At 38.4% G+C, this 14,187-nt stretch overlaps 1 protein-coding gene across 7 annotated transcripts in view; it reads right to left on the minus strand.

Moving 5' to 3' along the window:
• Positions 1-565: 565 nt before the first annotated feature.
• The window catches only part of LYPD6B (LY6/PLAUR domain containing 6B), a 55,959-nt gene continuing 42,337 nt past the window's right edge, over positions 566-14,187 (minus strand). For 4 of the 7 annotated variants that reach the window (XM_042784044.1, XM_042784045.1, XM_042784043.1 and 1 more), the window contains 5 exons: positions 9,842-9,913; positions 8,381-8,530; positions 7,148-7,246; positions 6,072-6,202; positions 566-4,683 (listed from right to left, as the gene is read on the minus strand). In XM_042784044.1, coding sequence (XP_042639978.1) covers positions 4,519-4,683; positions 6,072-6,202; positions 7,148-7,246; positions 8,381-8,495 — 510 coding nt within the window. In that variant the 5' untranslated portion in view covers positions 8,496-8,530; positions 9,842-9,913 and the 3' untranslated portion in view covers positions 566-4,518. Of the gene's footprint in view, positions 4,684-6,071; positions 6,203-7,147; positions 7,247-8,380; positions 8,626-9,841; positions 9,914-14,187 lie in introns of those variants that run through there. The other 3 variants (XM_042784047.1, XM_042784048.1, XM_009970902.3) reach the window with 2 other exon arrangements.

Here is a 14,187-nt window from a genome sequence, read left to right on the forward strand (position 1 = left end):
CTCCCATCTAGAAACTGGAATTAAATCCACAGCTGCTGATTTGCAGCACGCTTGTTCAGTCTAGCACATACATGACAAACCAGTGGGAAAGGGGCACCTGTCCTCGCTGGCTCAAGCAGAGATGAACAGTTTCCCACTATTTCTATTTTCTGAAGTGGCAGCGCTCTTTCACATCGTTGAAAAGGTTCTGACTTCTGCTGCCTGGGGAAAAGGGAATCTCCACCCTATGAAAAATGTGATGTCCCTGGAAACAATTACATCAACTGGGAAAGTCAAAATAGCAATCTGTTCCCCGCTGCCCGCCCCAGGGCTCAGGTGCTCTCCTGTCTAGGCTTGCTGACCCCCGCGTCTGCGGTCGGCTGCGCACCCCTCCTAGCCTGCCTCTCATCCAGCCAGTGCTCTTGGGATAAAAGTATTTCCAGCTTTTATCCAAACAGAAAGAGCCACAGAATCTGCCCTCAGCGCAATTTCAGCTCAACAGGTTCCCCAGTGCCAACAACTGGTCTTCTTGTCTCAAGCAGTAAAAAGATTTGTATCTTTTTCACCACAGAAGTTTTCCACCAGATCATGTTTTAATGTTTTTAATTAAAAAGTGTCATTTCTGGAGAAGATTTAAAACACAGCAGTAAGAAAGCATCACACAAACCAACACTGAGTAGCAAAGAAGTTTTTCTGTATTTAAGCTTTTAAAAATAAATCCTCTATAGACTGCCCAGTGCAATGTAAAAAAAAAAAAAAAAAAATTACACACCTGTATCATAAAATGACACTTATCTTTCTTCAACTGCACAAATTGATTTACTTGCCATTACTCATGAATTCTTCCCAGGTTCTGAGGGCAACACAAAGGGACCATTTTGCCCACGAACGTATGTGAGTGTGGCACCCGCTGCCATTCCCGAGTGAGAACACAGTGTTTACCATGTTAATGTCGGAAGCTGGGTGTCCACAGAAGTATTAGCAAACATATTTCTGCATATAAAGTTATGGATGTGCATTTACAGAAACATCATTTCCAAAGCCACGTGGCTAATTTAGGCAGCAACAAGTCATGCATATTTAAGTTACAACATCTGTGAACCAAATTTGAGATGTGTGAAATACATACGTTATGGAGTGCCTGAAAATTACGTCTCTCAAATCAAGTAATACTCTTGTGAGTTCCTCAGTGAGCACTTCAGACAGATATCTGAAGAGCAAATCTAGCAGATACTTGAATCTATTTAATCAAATACAAAGGTTCTACTATAAATTAATGTTAAGATTGCCTATGCGGTCAATCATTAGTCATGACAAAATTATGCACTCAGGTGAATTTTAGCACTATTTTCTCTAATAATCAGCACATAATCCTTTTCCTACAGAGTTAGCATTTAACATTGGCCTAAAATACAATGCAAGCAGAAGCATACAGGCTTTTACATACACAAAAAGCAGCAAAGGGTAAAATTGATACTCACTCTTAAATTCTAGATTTCTTCAGCCAAGTGCCTATTTGTGCAGCATTAACATTGCATTAATAGTTCTTGCATATTAATTTTTCTAGAAACGATAGTCCCAAACTTTGCAATAACAAACGTATTGATGTATCAAGATGACTAGAACTCATCCTTAATATCCTCCACTATTGGAATTCTATTACGCTAAAAAATAAACCTCTGGCGACACCAAATCCTTTCATATACCCAGGTTGCTGTCTCTATTGTTAATTTTAAAAGATTATCACTAAAATCAAGCATACTATTTTTGCACTTCAGTGGAATTCAATTTTTTTTTTTTTTTTATTCCAAACAGTTCTTTACCAAATGCATTCAATGTTTAAATTATGAGCAGATTTCTTAACTTTTCAGTATGGCAGACAGGGATAAAAAAAAAAATAAATATTCAGTTTAATGATGAAAAACAAGCACACAGAGACCTCCTCTCCCAAAAGGTCTTTTGGCAGTTGCAGAGAACCTGCAGCCCATTTCTCTGCGCCTGAGCCCTCTCTCTGGGCAGGGCTCCAGGGTCTCCCTGGCACTCCCAAACACTCTGGAATGGCATTTGTAGTGTAAACAAATGTCAGCACTTAGATTATTGTAAATTATTTACAGTAAACTCTTATAAGGCTATAGGGCACTTTAAGGCCTTGTTAAGATTGCAATAATTATTCCCAGAAACTGAATTACAGGAGCACCTAGCGCTTAGAGGCAAAACCAGGAAAAATACTGTGACCCAAAACGTGGAAGTCAACTTGCTTTCATTTTACTGAGGAATTCCCCGTTGAGCAGAGAGCAAACCCAGAATGATTTTCCCCACAAGAAAAAAGTTCAAGTACCCCGTAGATCATGTAGCAAAAAGATGATGTTTAATGAGCAAAAACATCGACTGTACTTGTTACTATGTCTGACAGCAAGATTAATACTATAGATATGTTACCTAGAGACGGTCAGTGAACAAAGTAAAAATTTCCTCAAAACATCCTCAGCATCTTGGCCTGTTGGATGGCACAGCAATGGTCATCGGAACCCAGAGCTTGGGAAACCTTGACTTAGACAGCAAGAACTATATTGCATCGGCAAGGAAAAAGTGTTTCCATCCAATTTTTGTAACTACGCAATTACCTGTCAACGAATCACAGACTGACTTTTAGACATTTTTATATATTCTAAAAACATTCTGTAGGCAATTTTAGAATGTAAACAAAACCAAAACCATTTCAAAATCTGGTTTTCCAACTGCTAAATATATTTAGGGATGTAAAATAGTAAATAATGAAGCCAATATTTATGTAAAAAAAAAAATCCCAATTTATAGTTACTTGAGTTTTTCAGAGAACAGTTTTGAATCTCTTTTCAAGATTAAGTTTTAATCATCCCTCCTTCCTGAAAAATATTCCAACAGTTAATCGTAATTTTAACCATCTCATTTAAGATGAGAAAAAGCCACTAGAAAAAGAAAAGAACAGTCTATCTTCTTCCTAATCAAACCAGTACATTTGCAAATGAATAAAATAGTTTAGAAGAAGAAAAAAGTGAAATGCAATTCTTCATCCTTGCTAGGTTGAACCCTTAGCTGTGCTGCAGTACCTTAGGCTGTCAGAGGAATTTTATGAAAATGGTGGGGAGTTGGAAGAAACACAATCGGGCAAACAGGAACAGCTGAAATTTGTTAGGATTTCGGATCACACAAAGCCATACTGAGAAATCATGTAACTTCAGTATCCGCTGGTGTCTACAATCTTTGCAGTGCAAAGAACGTATGCATTAATGAAGTTACCAGTGCAGCCACTGTAAGTCTGACTTATTAAAGACTGTGTTTAGGCCAGTCTATAACAGCTCGATCTATCAGAGCCCTAGCAAGCACTGTTCTGTGCCAGAAGGGGTGAAAGTTCACACAAGCAGTTTATTTATTCTGGTCTGCAACACAAGGTTTATAAAGGAAAACAAAGAAGGTTTTAGTACATCTAACTGTAATCTAATCTCTATTATTTGTCATCTAAAAGATAAGGAATTAAATGGTCAACCTATGCAAATAAACCTCATTAAACCCCCCAATACTGTAATGGAAAATAGAATCTTGGCCCAAGCTTTTCAAATGGGGATGGCAGAGCTACCTAACAATGATATCCAGAGGTCTGGGAAGATCCACCAAGGACAACGATATTTCTGGGAGAAACTTCTGCAAATCAAGAGAGAACACAGTAGACTTCTCTCCTTATTTACACCAAATGCCCACTTACAATTTTTATGATAACGTAGCTGCTTGACCTTAGCTGCAATTTCAAAGTCATGGTATTACCACCACTTTGCAAGGAAATAATCCCTGTGAGGGTGGGGGGGAAAGGATTTCTGATTTAGGTGCTCAAACAATTCATCATTTTTAGACAGAAATTCTACATCATTTTACACTGTTCTAAAATCTGAGTGAAACCACATTTTACAGAAGATATGAGTATTAATTTGTATTATTGCCAATAAAAATGATAGCTCTGATCAAGAGAAAAAAAAAAAAACCTCTTTCATACATGTTCTCTATGAAAACCATAACTAAAGATAAGCTTAAATACACCTGTTGATCAAGACAAGAAGCTCCATGTTGTTTATGCACAATGAAAAACAGTTTACAAAAGTTTCCATTGAGATTCCTGCTGGCACATCATCCATCGAAAGTTCCTTTTTATCTCACCTGGGAAAGTGGTTGTCTACACTTTTCTCTGCTGACAAAACATGCCAAGTGTATGTGCATTTTCATCACAAATTAATGAATGATAACAACTGGAGTTCACTCCACTGCCTAGTCAACCAGTGGGTTGTTGTGGTTTGGTTTTTTTGAATACAGCAGGCCATATGAAGTATCTTCACTAAAATATCCAAGGACTTCATGATGTACACGTCTTTCCACTGTCCCCTTACATTTTCTGGAATTAAGAAGTATCAGCAGTTTCTCCTGGTGCGTCATGCAACAGTCTTCTAACAGGTTCCTGTGGCCCACAGAAAGGTGGACCCTCTCACGCAGATTCGACGGGAGGGTGCTGCATCACGACAACGCCACCATCACGACTGATACAAGCACTGCAATGTTGACTGTCCTCCTGCTGCCATCTGAAGTTCTCCGGGCGTGCAATACAGCAAACACTGCATTTGTGTGATTGGTTGGTATTTCTACATTGCAAATCATGCCTTCACAGCAAGAAACACATTCCTGTTGAGAAAAAGGAAATCACTGGACATTGGGTAATTCAGCAGTGGCTTTTACAGACGTATATTCTTTCAACTGGTTGCAGAGGTTACAGCTAAACACTCATCACTTCCACCTGGCAGCCTGACCCGAGGCACGCAGCAGACCTGCTACGACTTCTCTTCCAAACCACTCAGCACAGCCTTCCTAGAACAACTCAGCACCCACCGCTGTCACCGGGCTTCGAAACCGCGATGGGATGCGATACTGCCGTGCTAGCAGTGCTGACAGGCTCACTAACATTGTAGAAAAACATGAGCTAAAAGCATGCATGTGAACGTTTCAAGTTTCAGCTTTTTAAGGTAAAAAATTCTGACTGCAAAAACTCTGTTCCCATTCAGGTTTCCCCTCGAGCTTTTCTATTCACTGTAGCTTTGCGTGTTGAACTTCAGACTTTCTTTTTTCAGTTTTCTACTGCCACATAACTGCTGCCACAGCTTATTTTCAGGAGGGAATCTGAAAAACATTTTCCTTACTTGACGCTCCTTACTAGAGAAGCCAACAGAATGCCAGTTTTTATCTAGTCCAAAGGCACAAGAACTCTTCTAAGATAAGATGCAGCAGAAGGCAAGCTGCACAGTGCTTTCATGCCCTCAGTCCACCAAAACTTGTTGAAATCAATGGAAGCCAATTCAGATAACACACAGAACGTTTTATACTTAACATGGACGTTGTCTGCTTCGTTTTTGGTGTCTGAAATTTTCATGTTAAAAATAACGTAACGAAACTTCTCAACTATTAAGGAATTAGTGGAATAATACTTTACTGCAGTGAATAATGCTTAGGTGGGATATGCTTGATTATTAAGAATAAACTTTAACCTAGCATCCCAAGGATGAGAGGACTTCTAGCTTTTTGTCATGGAACAAAAGCTCAGTTGTATCTTGCTTAAGAGTACGGCCTTCCTGGACAAATATAGTCTTGCTCTGTGTACCTTGCAGTCTCATCCAAGCTATGGTATGCAGAGACAGGACTGGAGCACCTAACTCCCAGTCTGGCTCGCCCCAGGGCTGGCAGCGACACCAGCATCGGTGCAGGTTGCACAGCCTACCCAGGAACCTTACTCAGAACTCAGAAACCAAGCCCCACATGCTGGCTGCAGCACTAGCAACGCCCCAGAAAGCTCAGGTGTTTTTTTAGGAGTTGTTACTACATCCTGTCACACACAGCAACACCAAGAGGAAAGTAGGAAGGAGGGGGTAGTCATGCTTCTGCTGCAGAAATTTGACTTCTATTGTTAAATACTGGAGAGTGTATCTTGGCACATCTGCCTCAGCTCAGCAGGAAAAACAAGTACTGAAATGCAAACCTCAAAACCAATGTGCTGCTCTTACACAAAGAGTAGTGCTTACTGTGTGGCCACTTTCTCTGTGATGGTGGCAGCCTACAAAATGGCATTCTTCTCCAGTAGCACATTTTTTGGTGACTGATGTACTCTTCCCATGGTCTGTGAAGAGATGAACTGTCAAACAGTACTGAGTACCTACAAAGAAAAATTTAAAATGTTTATTTGCATAAAGTATGCGTTCTTTTACAGGGTTTAAAAACTTAAGACAATTTACCAAAATATTCCCATCGAAATGAATTATTTTGGCTGTATAAAGCCATTTTTCTACTTGATCAAAATACCACCTAGCAAGAAATTAATTAGTGATGAAATCTTAAGCTTAACTGACCCTTCAACCTCCAGAAAGGCTGCTATAATTTAAACTACTTGTAAGCACTATAATCTACACATTTATCTTCCATTCTCTACTCTTTTCGGCAGTACATTCTTGCTTTCTTTGTTTCAGACATGTTTCCTCATTCCTCTAGTTTATTTCTTCTGCTTTCCCACTGTTAATGTGAATACCACTGCAAAGAAAAATGAGGAAACACACTTCCAATTCCTTTCTATGAATCTCACTCTCTCACACAAGTAGGATCCCTATTCGTTCAGGTCTTGCTGCCCACAAGCAAGCATGGAGCCTACAGAGAGGGTTGGATCTCAGGATGGTACCCAAAAAGAAAGGGATGAGGCTACAGAGGCAATTCGTCAGTGTTTTTAAACAACATCTTTAAAATTAATTCCTAGGAAGTACATAGGTGTATATAGACACACACAAACACATATATAATGAATTAATATAGTCTTGATATATTGATAATACATTAATTACTTTATTAATAATGTATTGTTACATATTATAGGAAATGTTTTACACATAATACATATAGATATAAATAATTTTTCAGTGTTGCTTTGGACTCCAAAATGGTCAAAATATTCACCTCAGCAGAAATGGTATGACTCAGTATTACTAATAACATAACTGAGGACATCATTGTGTTGGCATGTTAATCCTACTCAGACTTCTATAAGATGTCTGAGTCAGGGAAAAGCAACTTTAGTTATCAGAAAGAATCTCCTTAGTACAGACGCACTTACTTTCAGGACACCATCTATCTTCAGCCCATCTGTTACAGTTGTAATTGTCCACTGCATTATCACAAGTAAAGCACTTAAAACTGTTTGGAAATGGAGTGGCTTTAAAAGTATTAAAATATAGTAAGTTTGCAAGTATTAAGAAAAAAATAAAATATTCAAGATAATACTGTAAATGCTGTACACACATATACCTACAAAACCATATCACATACATTTACATACTTTCAATGATACATCACTGTTAGACAAATAAAACCCATGAAACAAATTTTGTACAAAGCTTTTACATTTTTAACTGGTTTTGCTATGCCTGAACTTTAAAACATCTCTTCCTGTTTCCATTCTCTCAGAATCCAAAATATTGTTTAAGTAGTGGTGGGAAAAACAGGAAAGAGGAAACATCTTACACATATGCATATGATACTACATCCACATGCATATTTGTACAGATACACAAACACGATCTACATTCAAATAGCTTTTGATTCCTTTGATGAAAAAACTACATCTTCAAAACCAGCTTCAGATCTTAATCTCCAACTCTGAAGAAATTTGATCCCTTTAACAAAGGGATCAAGAGAACTACTCAAAAATCTTATTTACATTTTGTAAATGATTTTAAGATGCACGGTTCCCTAGATGCACATATATACCTATCTAGCTGTCCTGATTGTTTTAATGATACACATAGTGAAAATCTTCTCCCCTTAAATGAAGGGATAGAACACTTCTGATGCTAGATAAGAGGCAAAAAAATGATGCTATTAGTGACAACTGGCTTCACAGGTCTCACAAGGTTTTTAATTACCTTCAGTTTGAATTAATTGCATACAGCACACCTGTTCTTTCCCTTACAAAAACCCCAACAAGATAAAAGACAAAAAACATCTGTTCTGTATTATTTATGAGAAACCCACGGCATAATTTGCTCTGTAGGAAGACATTTCAGAAACAGAAAAATATAATAAAAGCACTTAAAATGTGAAAGCCTTCATGCACTCTTTAATTTAGCAATGCATAAAATTGTTTGTTTTCATTCAGTCAACTTACAAAATCTGAAGAGATAAACTAAACCACAGTGGGTTGAAAAGCAAAAGTTTTCTTTTAAACTTTTTATCCTTCATGTTTGAAGAAGAAAAACATCTAAAAAACAAAGGATTGAAAGAATATGGCAAGTAACTAAAATGTTAAGCTACAGCTTCATACACAAAAATAGCATAACCGTCTACTTACGGTCTAGTGGAGGTCTCACATTGTAAAAGTTGATGTTCTCAGCTGAAACCCAATTTCCTGAAAGGATGAGGAATGGAAGAAAGGCTCCGGCCAGCATGTGATAGAATAAAAACATGCTGAGTATTATTGTACATGAAAAGCAAAACAGGCCTAGGACAGAAGAGGAATACATTATTTAGGGGGAATCATAAAGAACTGAGCATGTAGAACAATAAATTTCCTGTGAACTACTCCTGAAACCTTGAAAATTCAGTCCGTAGATCTATACTGTGAAGACGGCTAATGCAAGCAAGCATGCAATGATGAACAATGCAAAGCTGAGCAGTTACTGCCTTCTGCTGGCCAGGATCCTGTACAGAGCACTTAAATTCCCACAAACTTGAAAAAGTTAACATTATTTCTTTAATCTATTTGTCCTTCTAAGCAATGTCAATTTTATAGCTTCCTTGTAAGCATTCCTAAAAATCAACACCAAAACTGAGCTCCTTTATATCCTACCTGAAAGGGACAGGATTAAAATATCATTAAAGGAAGCAAAATGCAGACAAACATCATTTTTAACACCAACAGCCTAGAATCCAAGACCAATTCCTTATCCGTTATAGATCAGTGTATGTCTGTTGACTTCAGATAAGCTACACCATCTGAATTGTGAGTGCGCTTACTGGTGGCACAGCATTAAAGATCAAGAGTGTAAATTAGATTTATTTCTTTTTCAAGTGTATACTGAGGAAATGCTGAGAAAGATGCCTGGTGATGGTACACAAGTTTTGGAGAATTGCAAAGTAGAATGTTAAGAGAGATGAGATCCATGTTTTGGTCGTGCTTTGCACATTTATTTGGGGCTCCCTAGGTGCTTTGGTAAGGATTTATAAAGGAGAAGAACTAATCAATGAACATTGTGGTCAGTTTGATATTCAGATGTACACATATACATAGATACACACAGGTATGTATGGCGAATTGCAGTGATACTGGAGACCTCGTTCAGGTATTAAAAAGCAGAATCAGCTCCAATGGCACTCTGCCCTTGCAAATTCCCAGCAGGAGAAACAAGCTTGAGTGGAGGCTCCCGCCAAACCAGAGACGTTGCTCTGAGCTGCCAAGTGCATTCATTCAGAAATCGCTCTGCACACCTCTGTGTAGACGTACATGACGCTGGTGCAGGAAGCTCCAAATGCATCCAAGCACTGAACTTTTCTGAAAACGGAACTCAAGACCATGGCAGAGAAGTCAAAGGATTTCCTTCTTTTTCCTGTTGTTTTTGTTGTGGTGGTGGTTTTTGTTTTTGTTTCTTCCAATTGACACAGGAATTATTTGAAAAATGGCTTTGTCAACAAACCCGTCAACAGAAAGTTCAACTTTGTGCACTGGGAGTTTAGCCATCCCACTCAAGATTTGTTTTTTAAATCATGGCTTTATGAATATATTTCAGTAGACACCGAGAAAGCCACAGCATACCTCTACCTGCAGCGCACCTCCAAGACTATTTCCTGTGGATGGTCCAGCTTTCTACCGACTATAGCCCAGGATCTAAAGAAGGATTAAGAAGAATCAGTGCAAAACAAACAGCAAGTGCTCATCATAAATCTGTCTTGAAGGAACTCATTAGGCGAAACACTGTATGTCCTTACTTATACTGAAAATTAAAATAGAAAGCTAGAAGTTTGGTGGTTTTAGTAACAAAATATCCAAAGAAGTACCACGCTACACAGTGTGGCTCTGCCTCACTGAGTGCTATTCTATTGCAGAAACACAGATTCCCTCCTTCCTGCGATTCATCTGTCTTTTATGACACAAAAAGTGAAGCAATGAGACTCCTCAGTCCTTCCATGAGGATGAGTTTATTTCTCTTGCATTGCCTGAAAAACATTAGTCAGGCAATGACCTGGGCGGGACCAGACCATACCAGATGAATATGTATTTCACACTCCAGACATATCCAAACTTTCAACACATGCTGTGACCAAAATAGAAGCACTAATCAGCAGGAGGGTAACTTAAAAGAGCAAAGACAATCCTCAGGCTCCAGATTAGAGGTTACTAGCACACCGTGAAGTAAACAGGTCACCCACAGTTCATTCCTTAACTGAAACACAACAATATCGGTCAAATCACTGCAAAAAGCAAAATAAATCTAAACCATAGTCACCGTTCTCCCCAGTTCAGCGCTCAATATTTGCAGTGATATTCCGCAGCATTAAATATGGGCTGTTCATAACCCACTTGTCTCACTAACACATACTCGAGGTGCACATTTCAAATGTACACTTAGTTTTAGTGGGGTTTTTTAATTTGTTGAGAGGCAAACCTGTGCATCATGACTGGATGCTTTTCCGCTGACAAGTCAACCCACATCATGGTCTGTCACTGAGCTGTTGCCTCCAAAGCCTATTTCATGATCCTTTAACATTTTCCAAGACACATCAGCAGAATGTGATGTTATCCAGTGTATAGGAGAAAGGGAAAAGAGGAGACAGTGTTGCTACTATGATCATGAATGATCCAACGTAGTATCCAACTTAGTTCCTCCTTCCTCTAGCATTCTTAGCTCTACCAGTTTATGTTGGAGACATCTCTTCCTCAAGTTCATTTTGTTTTACACAGTTCACTTTAAGTTAGTGCCTAAACCCCATCCTTTATAATCCATATTGAAGATTCTTCAAATCTATTTTTACTCACAAAATAACCTTTTATTCCACTGTTAAGAGGTGACAGAATTTCTATTCCAGCTGACAAATTTCTGCTTTTCTTCACAGATAATAATGCCCCATATTATTCCATTCTACTCTTCTGCTTTAAGGTATTTTGGAGCAGGTTCCCATGATCTAATCAAGAGAAGGAAGCACCACAGTGCACCAAACTCCTTTGCTAATACCATAACTATTATTCGGAATAAGTTGAAGAGTTAAAGTCGATGTAACAACAAAATATCATAGGTACTGGAAGCAAAATACATTAGCATGATTTCTATAAAATTATACTTTCCACAAAAATAGCCAATCTGAGAAAAAATTAACAGCTGAAGATGCACAAAGATTAATTTAAAACTAACTCTGTGTTTCTCACACAGGGGACAATTCTTACATGGTGATTTAAAAACAAAAATACCCCCAAAGCACAGAATATGGAACTCAATTATGCACAATTGAATTAACCAGCTCTCTGGTAATGTCCCCTTTTTCTGACGTGGAAGACACATCTCTCCTGTCACTCTATTTACAGGTTGTCCTTTCCTATTCTTTCCCATAGGTATCTCCTGTCATCCATTAGTGGAGTCCAAATACTGAATGAGATGCTTGGTCTGACTCAGTACAGCCCCTCATTCTTACATTCATCCCATTTATCCCCCCAGTCTGCAGAAAGAGGTTAAAGCTACCTTGAAGAGCAAGGTGGAATTTTACTGTGCTGAGCCACGTTTCCCTACCTCCCCCTGCTCAGCCTTTTCACTCGGAGGAAGAGAGAGGCAAGGGGATGGCCCAGGCAGTAACACTGCACTAAAACACGCTTGTTTGGAAGCTCCTCTTACCTGTGCCAGGTAAACTGGTCCCCAAGCCCTGGGAGGGAGTGACACAGCCACCTTTTGGTACCATCACCATCTCTGCATCCTTTGCTAGGGCACCATAAAGTGTCTTTACATGCAGAGTAAGTACTAGCTCAAAATCAGAAACGCTACATATTTAATTTTATTAAAATAAATTACAAAACAAACAAACTAAAAGAAGTACAGAAACTGGTGCCAATGTGTGGAGCTCAAAAGACAGTAACTTAAGTACAAGTAGGTACCGATTTTCAGAGCCACGCATTCCTGATCCTAATTACCTCGCTCTTGTGCCCCTGGACAAGCAGGGATCCAGCTTTCACTTCTCCAGCATGGCAGTATCAGGCCCTCAGTGCACACAGGCTGCTTGGGCACTGTTGGTAAGAGTACGAGAAGAATCTTTTTTTGTGCCTCTAGTGCCAACATCCTTCTTCACCGTTTCCTTGCCAAATAGCTCTATTGATGCCCTTTGAATAGCACAAGCAAGTTGCTTGTAAATTGGCAAGCCAGTTTTAATCAAATGTATTTCGGGCAACTCAGTAACATTTAATTCTCTCAACTTTACTCTGTGGGAAGATAGGGTATTGAATAATTTCAGTGCATAATGGCTGCAAAATTTATCTCCTTAACATACATCTTCTGCTGTTTCTACTAGGTTGAGGAAAATTTGCCTTTATGGGGAGACTGGTCTGTAACTTGATCTGATGCACCTGGATAGCAAATAAAAGACACAATTACACTTGTGCCAGCTTTCTACAAATTCAAGCTTTCTGCTCCCTTCCCCCCATGTTCCTATTGCTTTCCCCAGAAAAGCTCATGCCAAATGGAAAATTTTAGAGAACATAAATACAAAAAAGCTAGTCTTCAGTTGGTGTCAAGCACAGTAAATTGACCTCACAAGGTGCCGTAGTCAAAGGTGTCCCTGTTTGCTAACCAGGCCAATAAATAATGGATGTCATTTGACATAGTCTTAGCTACACAGCTGCATCAGAAGTCACTCTCAAGTAAAATACGAAAATATTGGCAAAAAATGACTTTCATATCTTATCCAAAATCTTTAAAATGCTTATTTTCTTCACAGTCTCTTATCTCTGTTGTGCTTTCATATAATATTATCTAGTAGCATGAGTAAGCATTTCATTATATCCAATTAGGAACTCTCATTAATGAAGGAAAAAACTGTCACAATACAAAAGATTGACTTATATAAACAAGAGCCAAGGTGGAGACATAGATTTCCTGGGGTTAGGGAAGAAAACCCAAGAGGGAAGGGCTGTTAATGTATGCTCTGTAAAGAACCTGTGACTAAAGCACATTTCAAGAAAACAGTGAGGAATACAATGGCTGAAATAATTAATATATTCCAGGAGGTTTTACGGTTTATCTTGCAGTGTATAATAGAAGAGCAGGAAGCAGTGTGCTTGATTCCTGATTTTAATAAAATTCAAGTCTGTCTACATTGTTTTTCCTGGCAGACTCTGTGGAGGATTAGCAGATTTAACATCAGATAGGGAACGCAAATGAAACTTCCTCCTGTCATTTAGTAAGCAATTTTCAGGTGCTATTAGATAATTGCAAATGCTTATGTTAAGCTTGTTAAATACCACTTCAGGACATAAGAGTTAGAAATACATAGGCAGAAAGGTATGTATGTTAAGGACTGAAAAAGTTAAAACTAACACCTGACATCATCAGGTGTTCCCTACCACAAATCAGAAAGGACAAAACTGATACTTCAACTTATCTAAAAGGACAAAAATAGCTCCTTGGCTTCCCCATTTCTTAGACAAACACTGCTATTCTCATGTTTTCCTCTGGAGACCATTTAATTTGATCTGTAAGCCACCATTTACCCCTCTTCAAAACTCATGGAGTGAATAAGTAGATGGAACGACTAAGAGAAGACCTTAATTTTCTTTGGGAAATAGGCAGAGCACATTTAAAACAAAAACAGGGAAAAGATAAAGTATTTTGAGGGATTAAAAAACCCCAAAATACTATTACAGATATGCAAATTAAAACTATTTGTTTTACAAGTTCTACCTTTTCTTACCTACTGAACTGAAGTCTCTATTTTCCGATTTTTTTTTTTTTTTGCCTTACAGCTTGTTAACATTGGTATAGAATAACACAGGAAAACAGATTTTACATTACACTCCTGGACATCTGCAACTAGTAACACTGACAGAATAAAATTTCAGTTATCACATTCTTTGTAAACAAAACACATTTTTTTATCTTCACCACAGCACACTTAACCATGCCT

This window comes from Tyto alba, unplaced genomic scaffold (genome assembly GCF_018691265.1).
Source record: "Tyto alba isolate M040663 unplaced genomic scaffold, T.alba_DEE_v4.0 Super-Scaffold_7, whole genome shotgun sequence".
In the NCBI taxonomy this organism is placed as follows: Eukaryota; Metazoa; Chordata; class Aves; order Strigiformes; family Tytonidae; genus Tyto; species Tyto alba.